The 25274-nt window shown below is 40.7% G+C and overlaps 2 protein-coding genes across 2 annotated transcripts; both read right to left on the bottom strand.

Annotated features, from left to right (window-relative positions):
- Positions 1-783: 783 nt before the first annotated feature.
- LOC134206031 (uncharacterized) lies at positions 784-2010 on the bottom strand. The gene is made up of 2 exons (XM_062681716.1): positions 1947-2010; positions 784-1874 (listed from the first exon to the last, which is right to left on the bottom strand). Exon 2 carries the CDS (start codon positions 1807-1809, stop codon positions 784-786), a length of 1026 nt encoding a protein of 341 aa, XP_062537700.1. The 5' UTR covers positions 1810-1874; positions 1947-2010.
- A 1131-nt stretch (positions 2011-3141) lies between these two features.
- LOC134208185 (translation initiation factor IF-2, mitochondrial) lies at positions 3142-5605 on the bottom strand. The gene is made up of 4 exons (XM_062684241.1): positions 5442-5605; positions 5247-5388; positions 4427-5186; positions 3142-4370 (listed from the first exon to the last, which is right to left on the bottom strand). Exons 1-4 carry the CDS (start codon positions 5468-5470, stop codon positions 3190-3192), a joined length of 2112 nt encoding a protein of 703 aa, XP_062540225.1. The 5' UTR covers positions 5471-5605; the 3' UTR covers positions 3142-3189.
- Between the last annotated feature and the right edge of the window lie 19669 nt (positions 5606-25274).

The following is a 25274-nucleotide window of genomic DNA, read 5'->3' as shown; positions in this document are numbered from 1 at the left end:
ACGCACAGCGATGAAATCCAGCTAGTTGTACCGTGTCGTCTTTCCTGAGCAACCGATAGATCCTTTTCGGCGATAACGATTTCAGCAGCTTTCCAGAAATTGTCACTTGCCTTGCCTCGAATTCAGTTGTTGGGTTTCAATATGCAAAACTTCCTCGATTTCATGACCATCGCCGATTAACATTTTAAGTCCGTCCAAGTCATCTTGCTTAGAACTGCTAGGATCCTCATCATCATCTGAAATGTCAAATAGAATGCTTAAATGAAAATTCATTGTAGAACGAAATGTATTCAGGTACCTGTAGCCAACTGGCTAAACTCCTTAACTTTTTGCACGGTCCACGATGCTATTCCCCCGAAAACTGCAGCTGCCTGTTTGCATTTATCAGCTTTTACGCGATAAACGATATCATCTTCCAAATGAACAATTGTATTTGACAACTGGATTTCCGACCGTTCATTAAGATGAGGAAGTTTCCACACGAACGTAGCATTCGGCTTGAACGATCGATACACCTGAACATCGAAGTCGAAACTTAATCCACAGACAAACAGACGTAACAGCTAGAACAATTTGTTTTAAAATCCATCGCACAGCTATTCTACCACCACCTAACGTGCATGTTGTACGAAACAAAGTTTAGTACGACAATGTCAACAGATGGCGTTATGTGAGATGCCAAATACAAAGGTATACGATGCGCGCGCCCCTGGATGTGAAACTCGCAAGCAGTTGAATTTAAAACGACCGTTGAGCTCATGGTCGATGGGAATTTCCTCAGTGTTACGTCTGTTTGTCTGTGCTTAATCCCTGGATATACTTATATCGTGCTTTGCGTTCTGATGGAGCATACAGTATTAAATTAACAGGAGCGTATGCTTCTCCGCTGTTAAGTTGCTGTTCTAGTTCTTTATACATAAGTTTCGTCAACGATGTTCTGGATGAACTAGCTGCTACAGTTTTTAAAGACCGATTTTCCAACAAGCTGCATCGATGATCAACGGATTGACTTTCTACTCGATCTTCCACTTTGTTGAGGTAATTGATATAACCGGCATATGTTGCACGTAGCATTTGCACATCCGATTGCACTTCTGACCAGGATTTCGAATTCAGTATCGCCGTTGCACACAGTGAGTCCAGTTCATCGAATAGTTTAATCATATCGGTCCGCATCATACGAGGAAGGGTTTTCTTTTTTTCTCTCCCATGATACATCACCCGAAATGTATCTCGTGTCTTCGGAGTGAAGCAAAAACTTGCAGGAAGTTGTGGAACACTTGGAGCTGATGCCAACTTTTCTGATTGGCCATCTAAGTACCATAAGGCCGATACAACTGCACTCATGAACTGCTGCATTTCAGTTTTCTGGAAGCGTTTGAACCCTGCTTTTTTGTCCACCAAGTATTGTACAACACAGTTGTATAGCTCTGACCGACCGTCTCGTTCTTCCTTTTTATCAGGATACAAAACGACGGCAGCATTTTTCATCAAATGATCAAATGCGTTTTGAGGTTGCTTTGGAGGGTCAAATGTTGGTTTCATTAGGCACAAAACTTTGGTGCAAGTTCCGATGGCAGTCACAGCATCCTGCAAAATGGTTGACGGGTCGACCTCGAACAAATCGTCACGATTAATAGACTTACTACCAGCAAATACTTTATCGATCTTCTCAGTTTTGTTCAGTTTTCCGTTCAAAACTTGGTCGATAATTGATTCAAAGTTTGTTGTTTTTAAAACAGACACAATAGATTGCACCATCCGTTTTCCGTCCTTTTCCACCCTTACAGCAATCGGAATCTGCTCCATGGTGATACACAAACGAAATATTTTCTTCTTTTGAATGCACCCCTCGATAATCAATCGGGTGGACACTGTGGATAGAATCAATGGAATAAACAAATATGAAAATCTGTATTTGATATAGGGAAATTTAAATGACTCACGATAGATTGTATTTGAGTATTCGACACTTTTTAACAGCACAAAACTCCTACACGTTTTTTTTTCTTCAGCTTATGTTTTGACGTTTTGAGTGATGGCTCTGCACGTGCACTCGATTAGAATACAAACTAAAGGTAAGGAATAGTAGTGAACGCAACTGTATTAAAGAATGGTAAAAATGTAAACAATTGGTAAAGCACAGCGCACATAAGATAAGTTTGCGTTGCGTTAGTAGATTTTGCATGGGAAAATTGCAAATGTATCCTATACGCGGGGCTCTTGACGTTCATATTATTTGCTTAATTTCTTAGGGGAGCTCGATTGAACGTAGTAAGAAATCTTTTTTGGATATATATATGAATGTCACGTACACAAAATATGCGTTTCCTCACCTTAATATCTATTATAATTGTTTTGCACAAAACAATCGTTTAACAGACAAAATAAGTTTAGTACCACTTGTTCTGTTCGTTAAACGATTCTATTTTTTGCAAAACAATTAAAATATGACATGGAAACGAAGGGGAAAAATAATGTAGAATGTAAAAAAAAAAACAATTGATTCAAATTTCATTTTTTTATTTCCCCCTCCACGATATTTACAAATTCTGAAGGGGGGGGGGTGACAAAAGAAGAAAACTAAATTTGTTCCGGCCTTTAGCGCATGGATGCAAATATACTATATTAACAATATAGTTCACTCTGGCTGATTCCAACGGACAACACAGTATAGCGACGCGGTGTCACAAAGGGCAAGCAATGTAATAAAGAGACCTTCCGAGGGGTGTTTAAAAGTAGAATGCAATATGCAGTATAACATGTCGAAATAATATGCTAGAAATTATCCTTTGACCCCATTTTGATACCTTAGTTTAAAAATAAATTTAAAAAAAAAATATTCAAGTAGTTAAACATTGTAAATTGTAAATTAAGTGTAATTTTTGCAATATGGCACCCCTTGGCTATCGTTTTCAGGCGTTAGTTACCCTTTGTGACGCAAGATGGTGTGATTATGCTGTCCGTTGCCTAATATATGGAGATTTATGAAGTGAGCTATATTGTTAATATATTATATTTGATGGATGCTAGTAGCGGCGCGGCGGGTAGGAAACCAACGTCTGTTGAATTGAATGTGTTGCAAGTTACTTCAATAACATGGATGGAAGTGATATCATAGAAAATAATTATCATAAAGCAACTTACTCCCAACTGCATAATGTTTCTACTTTGCTAAAGTCGTATAAGCTAGAATCCCGGATCCCAATCCGTCTCCTGAGGCACCTTGTTAATCTTATAACACACCACCGTATCGCCTGCTTTCATCTCTACGTCCTGATCCGAAAACCGCAACCCACACTCTACGTCTTTTTTAACCGTGTCCACCTCGTTCTTAAGATGCCTCATCGAATCCAGTACAAGGTCATCCACAACGACCTCCCCATTGCGCAACAGTTTGAACTTGGACGCTTTCTTAAGCACACCCTTTGTGCACCGGCAACCCAGTACGGCTACCTTCTTCCGACCTTCGTTTATGTCAAAGAGCTGAAGAATGTTCGCCTCGCCCAGCGTTTCCTCTTCGTCCACCATAGGTAGTTTGGAATTGATTTCTTTCTTGAGATCGTCCACTAATCGGTAGATGATATTTACCGGTCGAATTTCCACGTCCTTGGCCTTATCAAGAACGTTCACAGAAAATGCATAAACTACGGCCTTGAACAACCGAGCAAGCTCTAAATCTCCTTGATTTACGTCGCCCACGCCATAGTGAACCACATCTAACCGGCAGTTTTCAGTTCCATCGTAGGTTTCCAAGACGTCCAAAATGGCCTCCACAGAACCATGAACGTCACCTTTGATGATGACGTTCACCCGAGGGGTCGGATCATCCGGTGCAGATTCCTTCGGACGGGGTCCTTTGTTTCGCCTTCGATAGAAACCAGCCAGACGATGTTGCTCCCTCTCAGTCTTGTACTTTTCTTCGTGTTCCTTCTGCTTCTGCAGGATGGCATCCTTGTCGCTTTCGGCTTTTTCCTGTTTTGCTTGAGCCTCTCGCCACCGCATTACCGAATTGGCTACCTTTTCGGATTCGACTTCGAGGATCACTTCCCCGGCCATCGGAAGTTCTCGCCATCCGAGAATTTCAACGGGCATGCCGGGTGTGACTTCGGATACTGGCTGCCCGGCGTGATCAAATAGCCCTCGAACTTTCGCCCAGGCTAGTCCGCTAACCAAAATGCTTCCTTTGCGGAGAGTGCCTCGAGTGACTATAGCGGTGGAAAGTTTTCCCCGATGGGAATCGAGTTTAGATTCGACCACAACCCCTTCCGATGGACCGACATATTCCCCTTTCAAGCCCATCATAGTGGCCTGCGTGCTTACTGCTTCAGTCAACTCCTCCAGATTGGTGCCCTTCAGAGCAGATACTCCTGAAAAGGATTTTTTTAGAACAATCACGGAAAAAGTTAAATTTCATCAAACTTACCGACGGCAATCGTATCTCCTCCGAATCCTTCCAGCGCTATCCCATGTTGTGCCAATTCCTTCTTTACCCTATCCGGATTGGAACCCGGTTTGTCAATCTTATTGATCGCCACTATTATAGGAACATTCGCTTCTTTCGCCAGGTACAAAACCTCTTTGGTCTGTTCCATAACTCCATCATCGGCTGCCACGACAAGCACAATGATATCGGTCAGGTTAGCGCCTCGGGCCCGCATGGCACTAAACGCCGCATGACCTGGCGTATCCAAGAAAGTAACGCGTTCTCCATTGTCCAACTCCACCGTAAATGCACCGATATGTTGCGTTATTCCTCCTACTTCACTAGCCGCCACTGACGCTCCTCTTAACGAATCCAGCAGCGTCGTTTTACCGTGATCCACGTGGCCCATAACCGTCACCACCGGAGGACGTTCCTTCAAATTCTCCTGTGCAGGAGGCGGCCTCGGCAGAACATCTCGATCTTTTATTTCCTCTTTAACCGTGCTTGGTGCAGCAACAATTTTCATTCTCAGCCCACACTTGGTCACAATTTCCTTGATGATTTTCTGATCCTCAAGTTGGGCATCCGCATCGATGTTTCCCGCTCCTTTTACGTACAGCATGACCTCCTGAATGTGCTCAACGTCCAGCTCGCACGATTTGGCCAATTCAGCCACCGTCATGTTGCGCCAAACATCTACGACTCCAGTGGTTTGTTTGTTCTTTTTCTTCGCAGCAAACTCAATCACGCGGGGCGCTTTCTATAAATCATTCTTGTTAGAAAAGAGCACTTATAAAAGCAGTCAATTCGAGGTGCTTACCTTTTCCTCGGCAGTTTTCCGCCGTTTATGGTTGCTGGAACTAGCTTGGAACGAACGTTGTTGGCTGACGTAGGAACCGTTTGTACAGGCGATTCGTGCCCAGGCCACCGCATCGGATCGAAGTATTCCATTGGTAGCTAACCTTGATTAGGAAGGGAAATTATTATTGTCGAAGATTACTGGCGGTCAAATTACCTATTGATAACTGAGCGAACGTGAAACATTAATTGTTTTTGCAACAAAATAAATAGTTAATTAAAGTTTTTGTACTTAATTTAACTAATCTAACACACGAACTCCCTTTTTTCACAAAAAATGTTATGTGATTTTGTTTTGGTGGAGTGGGTGGAGTGCCGACTACGAAAACAAATGGTTTTGACGTTTCAGCCGCATTCATCATCAGCTGTTTGCAAGGCTCCTTCAATCATGGTGGGCCATTTGGCTGCGTGCGTCATGGTAATGGAGCTTTTTTAGCGCTGTCATCTGGTGGGTAAAAAAACGGTGCTTTTCGTAGCTTTTGTTCTACACACTAAGCCATACATAGCCAAAATTGGATTGAAATTGGATGAAGATTTTTCAGAAAACCAAAAATTAAATCAAATTTGTTTTGTTTAACTTTAGATTTAATCTGCGATTTTGTTTCACCTACTGCTTTTAATGTTTATTGAATTTCTAATTGTGTTTAAAAAAAACTGAGATTGTAATTTTTTTAAATTATTTTAAATTATGTCTGTCAGGGTAGAAATATTTCACAGTCAATGCAGTGAAAAACATGGATCTCAGTATAATCTGATGTCGCCTTCATCGCTGCCGTGGTGAGTGCGACTGGGTGCAGCCGAAAAATCATTTCCAACACCGACCATTCTATTTCGCATTCAGCCACTCACAAGTCGCTCTGACATGCTGCTCAGTTCGCGCCTTACCGTATGACTGTGAGTGGCCCATTTAAACGCGTGGTGAATTTTTTCAATTTGCTGGGTGAATGTGTATATTTTGCTGTGGTAAATTTCATCTTCGCGGCGCTGTGGGTGATGTGAGTTCTGTTGTTTACTTTTCTGCCTCTCCGGGAATGTGAGGTTGATTTCAAAGCAGGAAGAAAATAAAAAAATTATATAAAAAAACATCACCTTCATCCAGTGCTGCCGAATATTTACAACCCTGATGTCTGTGGTTTTATTCATATTCATATTGTGTCAATCAGTTTTCATTTTGTAGCGTGTGCAAGAAATTTTCTTCACTGTGACATCTATCGGCGAAAATAAGGCTTTAATTTGTTTTGAAACTACTGGTTCGAAACTACAGATGACGCTGTAAGTGAGTATAGTGTAACTTGAATTGCATATACTCTAAATTGAGTTGAATCTAACTCAATTTTTGTTCGTGGTAACTTTTGACAACAAAAAGCACAAAAGCTTTCTTTGGGTTAGGCCCATAGGCCAGGGTGGCCAGATTATATTGGAGTAAATCAGTAACTTGACTGTAGAAAAACCGGTAATTATCGACAGCTTCAAGTATTTGAATCTCAACTGATTAGGGTAAAATGCCCAATAGTGGACCCCCTAGTAGCGGAATTTTGCTTTTCCTGTCATAAGGAGTAGAAATTTTCAACATATTAATTCTGCTAAAAATCTACACATATTTATTGGCAAAAATCCATAGATTTAGCTTATGATGTATATCAGCGCACACATAACCATTCTCCACGCGAACTACTAATAAACTATATATCCAAATAAACTTTATGCGTGGTCTCGAATTAGCAATTATTTAATTTATGTGTGGTTCTATATCGATTATATTAGTGTGGAGCAATTGCAAAAATTTATAACGGCGACACATATATCTTATATAGATATTTTTGGCAGTGTAATAACAAGTTCTGCATGTCCTCTTCATGATACATAGGGGAAAATACCTATTCTTGGCAGTCTAAGACATTCGCCAAATTGAATGATAAAAATAATGAATAATTACACTAAACCACAGGTACAGTTTAACTGGTATACATTTGTATGCTCTTTCTTTTATGATTGGTTTTCACTAAATATAGCAGCTTTTACCACAAACTCAGTAAATTTAATATAAAGTAACAGGTCAACGTTTCTTCTATTGGCATAGCAATTTCTATTATCAGCAATGAGTTTGCTCCCTTTAGCAACTAGACATGGAAGTAGAAAACTGGTAATGTATTGGTGCCAAATGCTGGTTGTTTATATCCTCCAGTAGTAAAATTCATTCATATTAATCGGTCGCACGCTCATCTCGCTTCACTCAATTTTGGAACAAACTTTATTATTTATCAAAACTGGCTTAAAACAAAACATGAATTTTTAGCCTTGGCATCAATTTTATGTCATGTAGACAGATAGGCAAAAGCATTTAAACACATTGTAAAACAAATTGAACCCTTATGCGGCCAACAAAAAACAGACTTGAATGGCAGATAGGGTACTCCCAACAAACAACGACAAGCTACAAACAAGCATCTAGGTTGAATTATTGTTTATTTGTGATCTTTGTAGCTGAATAAAATGGATGCTGAATAATTTGCTAGACAGATTTCATTTCAGTATTTAATCTAACTAATATTCGACATGGCCTATTTATTTGTTTACTACCTTTATTTGAAGTCGAACTTACGTTTTCGTTTAATCACATTTCAGCACATTGGGGAAGTTTAACAATGTACTGAACTAATGATTTTTAAAGTTCTCTGTTCGACTATGATGTGATGCTCTGAAAGGGTGGTCGAATTGAGTTTGAATAGTAAGTTAATAAGCAGGCATTAGACATCCTTCTTTACCTTTGTCCTTCTTAACCATTGGATTTCACATTTATCTGATCTATCGCACAGTGGGAAAAAACATGCTTTTTCAGTTTGAGGGAAAATCTGGATTCTAGATCTTTTAATTTATAGAAAAATAATGATTTATTTTCAAGACATGCTTTTTATTTTCGTGATTTATTAAACTGTCGGAGATTATAACGAACGAAACTGCTGGAGCAATACAAAAAAAATCATGCATTCATGCGAAACTAAATTTACTAAAAGCCGGACATAACGCCGTTGAATAACATCGGAAAATTATTGAATATTTGATGTGTGGAATCCCAATATTATCGCATGAATTTTGATCTTTATTGCTGCGAAATTGGAATAATCTTAGCATTTGACAATTATATTGTAGAGAACATATGATATGAATCGAAAAATAGATTCGACCGATTATCAAGAGATTCTGAGGAAGGCCGAATATACATTGATTTTATATTCATAAATCCATAAATAGCATTAGGGACGGATTTTATTTTATCGTTTATCGACATTATTTTTACGTATTTTTCCTAGTGTGCGATGGTTATGACTGGCTGAACAATGGTTGAAATAAAAATCTTGTACAGTTATTAACAAACTGTAGTTTGACAGATCGACTTATTGAATAAGAGTCCAATTATGATTCATATTCAGCAATAAGATTATTTATGTTATGCACTGAGTGAGCCATATCTAACAAATCAAGGATGGCGCGGATGACAACGTTACCGGCGGATGATCAAATGACAGCAGTTCGAGACCCGATTTAGGAAAATTTTAAAATGATTACATATATGAAAATAGCAATTGCCTTAAAAATACGTTTATTGGAGATCTTACTGATGTTCCCTTCTATGCGTTATTATTTTCGAAGAATTCGCATGTAGCTGAATTGAGGCTTAGGAAAATGCTTATTAAAGGTTTAACGAATCAGTTAATCAGATGTTGAAGTTGTATAACTTCGCCAAAATAGTGTGAACAAAGCTTGAACAGAAGTTGTGATAAGAAATAGTACAGACATTATTCAACACAGCGCTGCATTAAATCATCACACTGATGTTAGTTCAACTAGTGAATGTTTGTTGGGAATATCCATTTTGGGATTAGAAGATTTTGCTGTGTTACATGTAAATGTTTATAGTTAGAAACATGCTTCATAGTTAGAAACAAAACAATTCTAATTATGTATTTAATTATTTATTTTTTTTTTCAGAAGTTTTGAATAAACAAATTGCTAATAATTCTACACAGCATGGAAGTTGTCGTTTCCAGTTTCAATACCTATAATCAAATTCCATAGATCCAAAGATTATGGGGCCCTCCTTAGCCGTGCGGTAAGACGCGCGGCTACAAAGCAAGACCATGCTGAGGGTGGCTGGGTTCGATTCCCGGTGCCGGTCTAGACAATTTTCGGATTGGAAATTGTCTCGACTTCCCTGGGCATAAAAGTATCATCGTGCCAGCCTCATGATATACGAATGCACAAATGGTAACCTGGCTTAGAAACCTCGCAGTTAATAACTGTGGAAGTGCTTAATGAACACTAAGCTGCGAGGCGGCTCTGTTCCAGTGTGGGAATGTAATGCCAATAAGAAGAAGAAGAAGAAGAAGATCCAAAGATTAGAAGTTAAATGTAAACACGTTACGTTTATACAAGTTCTACGTCTACTCGCGGTTATGTTGAAAACATTACCCATTGCTCGTTTTTTTTATGAGCTTGGAAAGTATTGAAGTTGCAAAAGGAAAACGGTCCTGTCAGCCACATAAGGGTTAAAATACTACGGTGTTACTATCACTTTTGATATAATGCATGGTCTGCGTAAAAAATATGAAGCATTTGTATTGTAACACTTTTTTTTTAAATAAATGCCATCGCCGGATATTTTGTTCGTATTTTTGCTAAAATCAACTCACAAAGAATTGTGCGTGGTATCTCCTTAGCGTGTGTTTTATATGCTCACAAACACATTCTCTCGCTCTGTTCCAAAGTGTGCTGCTGTCAAAGAAAACGAACAGTCCCGATTTTATTTAGTGAAACATAGAGCAAATATTGCTTAAATTTGCTCTTTGTGGTGATAATCAAGTGGAGATAAAGTGTAAAAAGTAGTTTACGTACTTAATTTGTTGTGTCATACGCAATTAAGAGGAGAAACAGGCGATCCAAAAAAGTAAGTTACAGTTTGCTTTTCTTGTTTTGCTTTCTTTGGCAATGCAATAATGGCAAGGATTTCGTAGGTGCAGCTTTGTTTCGGTGATTAACACATCAAAACTTGCTACTTTTACACAAACAACTTATTCAAATGAAAGCTTAGACTTGAAATTGTGTTATTGAATAAAAATTATGTTCATAAATAGTGTATGTTTGCTGGAAAACGCAAATATTTTTGAGGGTGCCAACAACTGTCGCACCCTGCCAATGCCGTATTCTACCCTACATAAAACACTCAAATTATTGCTTTTCTCACCGAAGAATAGACTACCGTGCCGGTGACATGAACGCTCATCGGTGACATGAACGCTCAGGTAGGAAGGGAGGAAATGTATAGACCGGTCATCGGACCGGATAGTCTGCATACCGTATCGAACGACAACGGCCAACGATGCATAAACTATGCAGCCTCCCGCGGAATGGTAGTCCGAAGCACTTTCTTCCCCCGCAAGAATATCCACAAGGCCACATGGAAATCACCTAATCAAGTAACAGAAAACCAAATCGACCACGTTCTAATCGACGGTAAATTCTTCTCCGACATCACGAACGTACGCACTTACCGCAGTGCGAATATTGAATCCGACCACTACATCGTTGCAGTATGTCTGCGCTCAAAACTCTCGATGGTGATCAACACGCGTCGGAGTCGTCCGCCGCGACTAAACATTGGGCGACTACAAGACGATAGACTAGCCCAAGACTACGCGCAGCAGCTGGAAGTGGCACTCCCAACGGAAGAGCAGCTAGACGCAGCATCTCTTAAAGATGGCTGGAGAGATATTCGATCCGCCATTGGAAGCACCGCAGCTGCTGCACTAGGCACGCTGGCTCCGGATCAGAGAAACGACTGGTATGACGACGAATGTGAGCAGTTAGTTGAGGAGAAGAATGCAGCATGGGCGAGATTGCTGCAACACCGTACGAGGGCCAACGAGGCACGATACAAACGGGCGCGGAACAGAGAAGAGACGGAGGAACTGTACCGCACTAATAACGCACGGAAGTTCTATGAAAAGTTAAACCGTTCACGTAAGGGCCACGTGCCACATCCCGATATGTGTAAGGACATAAACGGGAACCTTCTCACAAACGAGCGTGAGGTGATCTGAAGGTGGTGGCAGCACTACGAAGAGCACCTGAATGGCGATATGGCAGACAACGGTGGCGGTATGGTAATGAAACTAGGAGCACGCGCGCAGGACATGCGACTGCCGGCTCCGAATCTCCAGGAAATCCAGGAGGTGATCGGCCGGCTGAAAAACAACAAAGCCCCTGGAGTTGACCAACTACCAGGAGAGCTATTTAAACACGGTGGTGAGCCACTGGCTAGAGCGCTGCACTGGGTGATTACCAAGGTTTGGGAGGATGAGGTTCTGCCGCAGGAGTGGATGGAAGGTGCCGTGTGTCCCATCTACAAAAAGGGCGATAAGCTGGATTGTAGCAACTACCGCGCAATCACATTGCTGAACGCCGCCTACAAGGTACTCTCCCAAATTGTATGCCATCGACTAACACCAATTGCAAGAGAGTTCGTGGGGCAGTACCAGGCGGGATTAATGGGTGAACGCTCTACCACAGACCAGGTGTTCGCCATACGTCAGGTATTGCAGAAATGCCGCGAATACAACGTGCCCACACATCATCTATTTATCGACTTCAAAGCCGCATATGATACAATCGATCGGGACCAGCTATGGCAGCTAATGAACGAAAACGGATTTCCGGATAAACTGATACGGTTGGTCAAAGCGACGATGGATCGGGTGATGTGCGTAGTTCGAGCTTCAGGGGCATTCTCGAGTCCCTTCGAAACGCGTAGAGGGTTACAGCAAGGTGATGGTCTTTCGTGTCTGCTATTCAACATCGCTTTGGAGGAAGTAATACGAAGGGCAGGGAATGACACGAGTGGTACGATTTTCACGAAGTCCGTCCAGTTATTTGGTTTCGCCGACGACATTGATATCATGGCACGTAACTTTGAGAGGATGGAGGAAGCCTACATCAGACTGAAAAGCGAAGCTAAACGGATTGGACTAGTCTAGCAACCTTATAACCAGAGACCGGCGGAGTGAAAAACTGTCGAAATGGCAACGTATGAAAATGCATGAAATCGTAACAATGATTCTGGCATCACTTGAACTTTTTGCTTGCTTCTTATGGATGCAAAAAGTAAACAAGTCGAAATGGAACCGCTTTTGACGGTTCGATTGGAAACAAGATGGCGTCTTCGCCGATCTCTTATTCTAGTATTTCTAGACTAGTCATCAACACGTCGAAGACGAAGTACATGATAGGAAGAGGCTCAAGAGAGGTCAATGTAAGCCACCCAACAAACATTCACTAGTTGAACTAACATCAGTGTGATGATTAAATTCAGCGCTGTGTTGAATTATGTCTGTACTATTTCTTATCCCAACTTCTGTTCAAGCTTTGTTCACACTATTTTGGCGAAGTTATACAACTACAACATCTCATTTTGAAAAACAAATTTATTAACTGATTCACTAAACCTTTAATAAGCATTTTACTAAGCCTCAATTCAGCTACATGTGAATTCTTCGAAAATAATAACACATAGAAGGTAACATCATTAAGATCTCCAATGAACGTATTTTGAAGCAATTGCTATTTTCATATAATCATTTTAAAATTTTCCTAAATCGGGTCTCTAACTGCTGTCATTTGATCATCCGCCGGTAACGTTGTCATCCGCGCCATCCTTGTTTTGTTAGATATGGCTCACTCAGTGCATAACATAAATAATCTAATTGCTGAATATGAATCATAATTGGACTCTTATTCAATAAGTCGATCTGTCAAACTATAGTTTGTTAATAACTGTACAAGATTTTTATTTCAACCATTGTTCAGCCAGTCACAACCATCGCACACTAGGAAAAATACGTAAAAATAATATCGATAAACGATAAAATAAAATCCGTCCCTAATGCTATTTATGGATTTATGAAAATAAAATCAATGTATATTCGGCCTTCCTCAGAATCTCTTGATAATCGGTTGCGATATGATTGTCAAATGCTAAGATTATTCCAATTTCGCAGCAATAAAGATCAACATCCATGCGATAATATTGGGATTCCACATCAAAGATTCAATAATCTTCCGATGTTATTCAACGGCGTTATGTCCCGCTTTAAGTAAATTTAGTTTCGCATGAATGCATGATTTTTTTATTGCTCCAGCAGTTTCGTTCGTTATAATCTACGACAGTTTAATAAATCACGAAAATAAAAAGCATGTCTTGAAAATAAATCATTATTTTTCTATAAATTAAAAGATCTAGAATCCAGATTTTCTCTCAAACTGAAAAAGCATGTTTTTTCCCACTGTTCGATAGATCAGATAAATGTGAAATCCAATGGTTAAGAAGGACAAAGGTAAAAAAGGATGTCTAATGCCTGCTTATTAATTTACTATTCAAACTCAATTCGACCGCCCTTTCAGAGCATCACATCATAGTTGAACAGAGAACTTTAAAAATCATTAGTTCAGTACATTGTTAAACTTCCCCAATGTGCTGAAATGTGATTAAACGAAAACGTAAGTTCGACTTCAAATAAAGGTAGTAAACAAATAAATAGGCCATGTCGAATATTAGTTAGATTAAATGCTGAAATGAAATCTGTCTAGCAAATTATTCAGCATCCATTTTATTCAGCTACAAAGATCACAAATAAACAATAATTCAACCTAGATCCTTGTTTGTTGGGATGTCTCTTTTGTATCCGTTTTTGAAAACGGGGAATATAAACGATTCTTTCCAAATTTCGGGAAACTAATATTGGTTTCTACCCAAATTAAAAATGATTTTCAAGGGATTGGCAAGGCAATTTATACATTTCTTGGTTACTACAGATGGCAAACCATCTGCACCAGCCGAAAAACTTGATTTTAGATTCTTTGATCAAACTATGATTTCATCACAGACAAACAGACGTAGCACTAGGGTAATTACCATCGATCATGACTTCAACGTTCAATTTGAATTTGATTGATTGCGCGATTCACAGCTAGAGGCGCTAGCGTCGTAATCCTTCGAGTTTGACATTTCACTCCAGCGCCTTCTGGTGACAATGTCATACGAATCATTGTTTCGTGTAACATGCTCGCAAGATGGTGGTAGAGAAGTTGAGCGATGGATTTTTCAGAAAAATGTTCCAGCTGTTACGTCTGTTTGTCTGTGATTTCATGCTTAGTAAATGGTAAAATATTTACAGTAATGGCATTTCTTGGGACATCAGGATTTCTGAACATTCTGGAACACAAATTTGGTCAAAAAGATTTCGATTTTTCGAAATTTCTGAAAATTTTAATTTTTAATTAAAAACTGTCGGGCGGTTTTATGTCCAATTTATTTATTTATTTATTTATTAGTTTATTTATTCATTTGTTTATTTATTTATTTGTTTATTCATTTATTTATTTATTTATTTTTTTTTTATTTTTTTATTTATCTATTTATTTATTTATTTATTTATTAATATATTTATTTCTTTATTTATATAATTATTTATTTATTTATTCATTTATTCATTTATTTATTTATTTATTTATTTATTTATTTATTTATTTATTTATCCATTTATTTATTTATTTATTTATTTATTTATTTATTTATTTATTTATTTATTTATTTATTTATTTATTTATTTATTTGTTTATTTGTTTATTTATTAATTTATATATTTATTTATTTATTTATTAATTCATTTGTTTATTTATTTTTTTTAAATTTATTTATTCATTTATTTATTTATTTATTTAGGCCGACGTTGAATTTCGCGGAAGTCCAGTAGCGCAAGCAACTGCGGAAAACCGGGCTTGGTAGTCATATGGCTACTGTTTCTGCCTCATACGCAGGAGGTCATGGGTTCAATCCCATGTCCGTTCCATTCTTCTACTTTGTATCTTTCTCAATATTTCTCATGTTCTAGCAATCGCTAGAACTGGAAATGGAATTCCATACCGTTTCCATTTCAATGCTATACTCAACTTGACTATTCTAGTAGTAGCTGCTCTGCTAGAATTGGAAATGAACAAAAAAGCTCGTTTCCTACATCCAATAAGAAACTCTATCAGTTGCTTTCTCCTATCTGTCACATTGGCAGCTCGTTAACCAAGACGAACCTATGCCTCTCGAACCTAACCCAAAATTTCCAACAAATTCCGCATGATCTCGTGGCAAGTGCAGAGGTATATTCGGCTCGCAGTGGGCGAGTGATTATTTCCTCCCTCTTCCCTACATTGACCTGCATTCTGACGTGGTAGGTGCCAGTGTGACCTAGCAAATGAGATCACCAGTACTTGTACATTGAAGATGAATGCTAGTCCCAAGCAAACATCTGTTGGTTCTCAATGCAAGAACAGCTGATCTGGTCATAATGGAGTAGCAACTACGGGCAGTCAATCAAGCTCAAGCAAGTCCAGTAGCGCAAGCAACTGCGGAGAACTAATCTCGTTGTTCAGTTCTACTAATGTTCATACTAATTTTTTTTTATTTATATGGAGCGTAAGAAAATGGAAGACCCCCCCCCATATCCATGTCCGCTGCTATCCATGTCCGCTGCTTACCGGGTGCGACCAACGAAGAGATTAAACTGCTACAGGAAATAAAGAATGCCGTGTTTGTGTGTGATGCATGCCTGAGCCTCGCTGAGTTTGATGATAGGCACAGTGAAAAACGGTTGGATGAAATTGCAAGTAATTTAGATAGTCTCGCGAGTGCTGTAGAATTAATTAAAAATTTGGAGGATGTGGTTAGAAAGGTGGTTGCTGACGAATTAGTGCGTCTGAATAAACAGGTTGAATGTGGTGTCCCTAGTCCGGGTATACCGTCATATGCAAGTGTACTACAATGCTCCAGTAGTGGGAAAAACAACCGGAGTAAACGAAAAGTGTCAGATCATTCCGATAGTGCGCTGATCACACAAAATTCAAAAGTTCCGTCTACTATTCCTGAAGAAGGGGGGTTGCTCCGCTCCGGGAAGCGTCGCAGAATTGATAAGCCAAGCAAACCAGAAAGTTCTCCCAGTGTTCTGCCCCTACCTATCAATATTCCAACTCCTGTTTCACCAAAGTGTAAGTCCAGTGCCGTCACTAAAATTGAACAAACTGTCATCTTTAAACCTAAGCGAGAACAATCCGCAGAGGTAACTAAGGCAGATATCTGCGCCAAGCTCGATCCCGTGAAATTCTCCGTGAAGGATGTTTGGTTAAGGGATAACGTGGATGTTAGTGTGAGGTGTGAAACCAGTGACCACGCATTAAAATTAGCTACAGCCGCCTCCGTAATTTTCGAAGAGAAGTACTGTGTTGAAAGTCAAAAACCCCTTAAACCGAGAGTAAAAATCATAGGATTTTCCAACGATATCAGCGAAGTTGAATTGATTTCCAAGTTGAAAAAACAGAACCCTGAAATGGATTCCTTGGAGCTTAAAGTAGTCCGAGTGTACAAGAATGACTCACGGAAAAACAACACAATGTCAGTCATAATTGAAACGGATACTCGAGGGTTCGATTATCTGATTAATCGTCAACGAGTGAACATCGGATGGGAGAGGTGCAGAGTTGTGGAGGCTACGGATGTGTTGCACTGTTACAACTGCTCATAATACGGTCATAAAGCTACATCCTGCAAGAATCCTGCTTGTTGTCCGAGGTGTGCTGGTGACCATCAGGTCAATGAATGCCTTGCTGAATATTAGAAATGCAATAACTGTCATGTTTGGAATACAAAACGGACTACACCCTACGACCAGCTGCTTGACGTCACTCACGCTTCTTGGAGTATTGACTGTCCTATTTTTGCTAAACGACTGAAGTCAGCGCGACAACGGATAGATTTTTCGACATAGCAATTAGAGGAATCTGCTCCTAATGTGAACCTTTTTGATTCTGGCCAACATGTCGCAAGGATTCATCCATCTGAAAACATTCTTGATCGGGCGCTGGGACGCACACTTGCCTCTAGCCTTATGGAAGGTCCTTATCCGCTCATCACAGTCGAGCCACTCCAGCCAGCGATCATCAGCCGTCCCGGCCCTGTGTTTGAGACAGGTGAAGGGACCTTCCAACAACGATTTTCAGGCAAGTACGCGCTCAATTCGTTCAGTCCTTCTCCTGAAAAGATTCCCGATTCCAGCCAACACGCAGCAATGCTTCATCCAGCTGTAAATCACTTCGATCGGACACCGGGACGCACACTTGCCTCTCTTCCAACAACGTTTCTCAGGCAAGTACGATCTCAATACGACCAGTTCAACTCGTGTAAAAACCCCGATTCCAACCAAAATGCCGCAACGCTTCATCCAGCAGAAAATTGTTCCAACGTCATTGCTCGAAATGATGCGCAATTCTTGTGCGTCTACTACCAGAATGTCAGGGGCCTACGCACGAAAACGACGGATTTGAAACTACGATTGTCGGCTTGTGATTACGATCTGATATATGCAATTCAGAACTCTCGTCGGACTACACGATATTTCGTTGTGATCGTAGTGAGTCCACCAGTAACCTTTGTAGAGGTGGGGATGTGCTAATTGCTGTGAAACATGAACTGAATTGTTTCGAGGTGACCCTCGAAGGCTGCATCGAACTCGAGCAAGTCGTATTGTGCGTGAAACTTCCAAATTGATCCGTGTATATCTTCGGAATTTACCTGCGTTACCTTCAGTGGCGACTTGACGACGATATCAACGGCTTGCTTCCCGTAAATGCGTCTAGCGAGCAAGAAATTTCCCTAACCGAATCAATCTTTGCCAGCGGTCTGGTGCAAATCAACTCCATTTCAAATCGTAATAGTAGTAGTAGTGATCTTGTGTTCACGAGCTCGTCGGACATCTTAGAAGTTTCTCAGCCAGCCTTGTCCCTCCTACCAACAGATGATCATCACCCGCCAGTGCTAATACTAATGGATGCTATAGATTTCGACTTCCGGCGATGCGATTGTCTCTCTCTTAATTCTGAGCTTTCTACGATCAACTGGAAACAATATCTCCCGGCGCCTTCTATCGATGGTAATGTTGTCTTGTTCTATGACAAACTGTATGAAGTTTTTTAATTGATGGTACCTCTTCGCCGAAGTAATAATCACGGTATTAGCAGAAAGCCCTGGTGGAATGCTGAACTTCGTAATCAGCGAAACAAATTGAGAAAAGCGCGCAAAAGATTCTTCGCCAACAAAACCGACGAGAACAGGAATGCACTTCGACTGGTGAAATCTTCCTACAACGAGCTTCTTGACTCCTGCTACCGTAGACACCTGGACAACTTGCAGTCAAATGTAAAGAACAACTCATCCATGTTTTGGAAGTTTGTAAAATCTCAGAAGACAAGTAACCAAATTCCGAAGACTGTGAATTACGGTAACGCTACTGCAACTACATCTGACGAGGCTGCGAACCTTTTTGCGGCATTCTTTCAAAGCGTATTCAATGCAACATCTCTGCCCCCAGCCCACGCAGCAGGCTTCCAGAACGTCCCAGTCCATGAAATACGTCTTCCCACGTCTTCACGCTCCCATCGTGAAGTGCTAAAGGCTCTTTGTGACCTTGACGTGTCCAAAGGTGCAGGAGTGCACGGCTTAACGCCCTATCTTCTAAGAAGCTGTGCTGAATCTTTTGCGACTCCACTGCTACTGCTTTTCAATCAATCGATGAAAGACAATACGTTCTCGGAATTATGGAAAACTGCAAAAATGATCCCTGTCCACAAATCAGGAATCAGGCACAATGTTGAAAACTACCGCGGTATATCGATACTATGTTGTCTTGGCAAACTCTTTGAATCTATGATCCACAAAGTCATATTGTACTTCCAGTTGAAAACCGAAGTGAGCTCTCGCGACAATCGAGTTTTCTCCCGTTTCCTTTTGTCGCAACTACGTCGCGACTAGTGCGCATCATGGCGAACGGCGGTGGCATAGATGCGCACTAGTCACGATGCAGTTGCGACATCAGGAAATAAAGAAAAACTCAATCGTCGCGAGAGCTCACTACGGTTTTCAACTGGAAGCACAATATTATCAGAATTATCATCATACCATCATCATACCGTCTATAAGTTGCGACACATGGGCTTTCCAGACTGCGTAGCGGACTTGATTTTATCCTATTTGACTGGCAGAAAAGCTTACGTTGAAACAAACTCTTCCCGATACGAGGCCTTCAACATTCCCTCGGGTGTTCCGCAAGGCAGTGTGCTAGGGCCTTTAATTTTCGTTCTCTACATAAACGACCTAAGCTTTCGAATCTCATCTGCAAAACTACTGTTTGCCGACGATCTCAAAATCTTCAGAGTGATCAAATCATTACTAGACTGCGTTGCTCTGCAGACGGACATTGATGAACTTCTCCGTTGGTGCGATGAAAATGGGATGTGCGTCAACATCAAGAAGTGCAAGGTGATCACTTTCTGCCGATGCCTATCTTCAACTACCTTCGCCTATACCATCGATGGAATGGAACTGGACCGTGTCGCTTCAATCCGAGACTTGGGAGTCGTAATGGATTCTAGACTGCGTTTCAATGAGCATATTTGTACAATGTACAACTGCTAAAGCTTGGGCAGTTCTCGGATTCATTCGTCGTAATGCATCGCAGTTTACAGACATACACTGGCGGAGCCGTTAATAGCCGTTGAGAACAATGGTGTGATTGCATCATGTGGTGCCCCACCTCTGTCTCCGCCAGTGCAGACATATATGCATTGAAGTCACTGTACTGCGCCCTCGTGCGTAGCATTCTTGAGTATGCTGCCCCTGTTTGGGACCCTTACCACACTTCGCAAGTCATTCGTATTGAACGTATTCAAAAATCATTCATCCGTTTTGCACTTCGTCACTTACCGTGGAATGACCCTGCAAATTTACCAGACTATCCTGCTCGCTGTCAGCTGGTGGATCTTGAACTTTTGTCAAGAAGACGGTTGAAACTAAAAAGATTATTGGTCCACGACATCCTCAATGGATACATAGATTGCTCGGAACTTCTCTCGGAGACCCAACTCATCGCTCCTAGTCGTAGGTTACGGCACGCTTCACTCATCGCTGTTCCCATGCACTTGACAAATTATGGGTATACCAGCCCTTTAAGTTCCTGTTTCAGAAATTTCAACGTTGTGTGTGATATGTTTGATTTTAATATTTCTAAGCATTATTGTTTCAAAACTAGGATTAAGAATGTAGTTTAATTTTAGTGTGTACGATACCATTGAAGACGATTCAATAAATAAATAAATAAATAAATAAATAAGTGATTACGTAATTAGTGTACGACCTCTTGGCAACGAATGTTGCCTGCTGCACTCTTCTTCTTCTTTCTAGGGTGGCCATGCCAAGTAGCTTACAGCGATCAGGGTATGCTGGAAGATTCATTGTATCACGGATCAATGACGGATTGTATCACGGACAACCATGCGGATCACGCAAGGGCACACTGCGTAATGCCAACCGAATGAACCTCCGCTGAACACGTTCAGACCTTAGGGACCATGTTGCGTAACAGGTCATACAGACGCAGATACAGACGCAAATACAGAGACTTGAAGCAATATGACATATTGGCACATCATATCCTAGAACAAACCCACCCACGCACCAGACATAACCGTACGCAATATTGTGTGCCCACCCAGACGCACCCCTTAAAGCGTTATGAGTCCTTTGCTCACAACAAGTTGCATTCGACACACAATGCTATCCCATTGTTACAAATTGAAAAATGACCGGATCGAACTATGGGTTCGAAAGCTATAGTCAGCATACTATATTTTATATGCACGAGAAAGGTACCATCATCGCTAGGTGGATGCCAGTTGGGTTTTTTTTCTTCGATTTGTAATTGATCAAATGGGGAGCTTGGCGGTTTCTCTGCATGACCCTCTAACTTAGAGGCTCTAAGACTCCCTTTGAGCGGCGGCCGGCGGTGCTGGCTTCGTCTTTTCTGTTTGTTCAGTAATATTTTTCAAAATCAATACGCAAACACATTTGAAGAGGTGTTCCCGCGCCGACCCAACCGCGGAACGGAAAGGAACATGCATGCATTTAATGGTGATTATGAAATATTTGCGAAATGCACTTTTGCACAAAATGTTGACACACTTTCTCGCCTGTATTTGTCCCTACGTCGTTCTTTCTCTGTCGGCTACGTTTGCCCCACCGCCGACGATGAGTTCATTTTTCGATGGTAATGGATAATGATGAATGTGTCACAGCACTGCGGATCATCGGTCAGGGTAGAGCGAAGAAATGCATCACCTCCGTGAGACGGCGTTGCAGCGAAAATAAAAATGCATTCATCATCGGATGATGGATTCCGCTGGACGACGAATGGCAATTTGCCATACCGTCAACGGGGTCATCATTCTCACCGGCAGTTTGGAGGTCATAGAGCAAAATCGTTCAAAAAAGTCTCTCATATTTTAGTCTTCTTGCCCTCAGATACATTCAATGTATTCTGCAAGTATTTGCAACAGTGGCCCATTCTCACCTCCATTTGACCCATTGTCACCCCCGACGAAGGCACTCATGAAGCCGTTTCCTAGCTCGTCTGGTGTTGCAATGCAACAGCTTTTGTAGAAGATAGTCGCACGATTCCCGTTTTTCCATACTTTCTATCCATTTCTGCAAAAATGTCCTGCAGTGCCACTGTGCAAAGTTGTGGGATGTAATTATCGTGAATCATTTTGTCATCAAATTCCTTATTTTGTCAATCAAATCTCCTTATTCCAAGCTTGCACTAGTGAGCCTTTCATCGCGGTTGCCGCTTTTGTCGAATCAAATTTTCATCTACATTGTTCGTAATAATGGATTCTAAAGCCGAAGCTTACCGTCTTCCTTGAATAATGATAGTCCCTAAAGTTCTATTTCGTCTGCATTTGAGTTGAATTTTCCAAACCAGAATTTATAAAAAAAATCATCTGTGATTGATGAATTGCTAACTGGGCTAAGACATCAGCCCACGAATGTCCTCCCCGTCGAGTCAAGTAAGAAGCACTGAAGACGGTCTTACTTTTGAGGACGAAATACATATCTGTAATAAAATGGAATATGGAATACTAACTCGTCTTATGAAAAGTTATAAGGTTTGTAGTCACAACCATTGGGATGTAGATAACCTTCCACAAACCATCTTATGATAGCTTATGGATCAAAAAGACTCCATTGGCCTCGTGGTCCTATTAAGTATTCGAGTTACTGTGTGATAAAAACATTTTTGAAAATTTTACCGTAGGGTCTCTAGTAGCTTTGCGTGCAAAGGCGTAGGATTGCCAATCCGGAGATGGCAAGTTCGACTTTCGGCCCGGCCTAAGATGTTTTCGGGTTGGGAACTTTCTCGACACCCTAGGCATAGTGTATCCATTGTACTTGCCACACAAGATACAAACTCATGTAATGGCGGGCATAGAATAACTTTTAACTAACAAATGAGGAAATGCTAATTGAATACTGAGATGGAGAGCGAGCCCATTTCCAGTTACAATGTAGAGCCATTGAAGAAGAAGAAGAAGAAGAAGCGTAGTCATTTTGAGAACTCCTATACTGTCGTCATCACGGCATAAAAAAGGCATTGCGTCCCAATACCACACAGTCGGTCTTCATTCCGTAAGCGAACACCGAATATTCCTCCTTCTTTTGTGCGGTTGTCGGTGACAAATATTTATTTTTGAATAAAGTTGGGAAAATCAATAGAGCGAACTCTCGTCCATTTAGCTTGTTGTTTTTCTGCTTTTTTCGCCATCTTCATCTGCAACTGCACAGGTAAGGTACAACTTGAAACGACGCACGTAGGTATTGCCCATTAGGGTGATAATTAAAGTGCGGTTATACCGAATTAAAAAAAAAACATTTTCATGTTGAAACTATAACCAAGAGGAATTCATGACGGAATGGCGTACAGATTTTGATTTTTTAGATTTATCTAATTACCCTAAATTCAAATATAATTACTTAGTTTTTTTTGAATATCTTTATAAAGAGATTTTCGTCCCTTGAAAAACTTCCTTAGTTTCAATCTAATCAAAAGTATATCCAATTCTGTAACGTGCTATCACCCTAATGCGTCGCCTTGTTTTAACCCACAATCGAAGCGGCACGACTAGTTTATGATTTGGTGGAAAAAAAGTGCGTTTTCCCAGTTTTCTTTACCCAACGCTTCGCATGCGGTGCGGAGAACTGAGACGTCTCTGTTTGGATGGGTTTTGAGGTGGTTGCTGTTGTTGTTCATGCGTCCGAGCCTGTGAGGACGAAAGACACAGACCAGATGAAAGGCGAATTGTGCCGCGCGCGTTGCGAAGTCCATTAGCAGCTCGTCGCTGGCTGGGGCTTGCATCCCGTCAGGTTGGGCCTTGTGAGGTGCCGAGGAGGTCATAAACGACGGCGACGTCCTCAACGAACCGAGTAGATGGTGGAAAAGGATGAACCTGAAGAGGAGGTGTGCACCCTTTAAGAAATGGATCTTTTGTCATAATCACGCAGTAATTCAATTTGGCCTGAGTAAATATTGACGCCGGGCTTGTGGGTGGTCTATTTTCGGTTTTGTCGTTTTTGTTGTCGCCATCGATTTTTGGCCGGCAGAGACGTTCGGAAACGATTGAAGGTGAAGCGATGGCGTAGACTTGTCGACCAGATGAAGATGATGAGGGGTTTCGTTTTTGACTGCCACCCGGCTCGATCCACTTGAAAAGTTGGCTTTACGTGCCTTATTATTCGACCGCATGGAACCGGTGGTAGGCTGGATCTGTCTCTTCAGATTGAAAAATGGTAACGTAGGATATTCGTGCATATTTGAAACCTCTAATACTTGGTGAATCCTTTATCTGACAAATTTGAAGTAATCAATTAGGAAATCAAAATAACAATGTGATTACTTCTATCTGCTATCGCGCTTTTTGGAAAAAAGAAAAAGTGACATAAGAGAAGTAATAACGCTTTTAATTAATATGAACTGAAGAGTGGGAACTGATACGTCGTTAATTATGAATCTCGTCGTACTGTCATTAAAAAGTACATTAATTTCTTATTTTCTCAACCACGTTTGCATAAAGCATCTTCCTCGTCGCATCGGGCGTCATCATCATGCCATGCGGCCCCTCCAACTCCATCAGCAGAGATCGCGCCAACAACATCCTTCATTCGATGCTGTTCGACAAACAAGCCGAAGTTAGGACGGTGGTAGTATAGAGGGAAATATAAACGGCCATGTTTGTTTATTTAGCTCCGCCTTATTCTTTCTTCGCATCACATCCCAAATAAGCGCGCGGCGTTCGAGTTGTTGTTGCTGTTTTTGTTATTGGCCCCTGCTGCTGTGCTGCTGTAGCGAACTGACGACAATTTCTTCTTTGTCTGCTTTGTCTGATCTAATGATGCGGCAGATGCTAGTCGTTTCCTTCTGTTGTGTGCGTTTTGATAATTAAAATTACGTTACATGTATTGTTGCTAAGTTCGTTATTATAATCATGGTATGAAATCTTTTTCAAAATTAGTGGAATTCTTTTGCATTAAGGTTGTAAGACAATGTAATGAAATTGAAAAATCAAAATTCTAATCTTTTTTATCTGCTATATGGTGGACACTGGCGGAGTTAAGCTGGAACATGACGGGGCACATGACCCACTAAATTTAATATATTCATTCGCTGAAATTAATTAGGGGAACTGTTCCGATCTCCATCTCACTGAACATATAATCATCTCTTCGCGAAACAAAGAAATACAGCACCAATTTCGTCGCTTCTTTTTGTCATCACTGCTGATAAAAATCACAAAAAGAAGAAACAAATCAAATTATTTTCCATTGCTTTGTTTTTGATGGGATGATTATTGGAGCCATGAGATAAATCCCAGGAGCAGTACCCCTATGTACCACAAAACTGTATGAAAAACAAAGTTTTTCCGCCAATTTACATAATCACATGCGGAGGTGAGCTTTTCCAAGTGACCTCTTGGTGCCCTTTTATGTTTACCTTCTTAGGCCGATACAAAT

This window comes from Armigeres subalbatus, chromosome 1 (assembly GCF_024139115.2).
Source record: "Armigeres subalbatus isolate Guangzhou_Male chromosome 1, GZ_Asu_2, whole genome shotgun sequence".
NCBI classification, from domain to species: domain Eukaryota; kingdom Metazoa; phylum Arthropoda; class Insecta; order Diptera; family Culicidae; genus Armigeres; species Armigeres subalbatus.
Note: the sequence above shows the minus strand (reverse complement) of the source record. Positions and strands in the feature narration are given on the sequence as shown.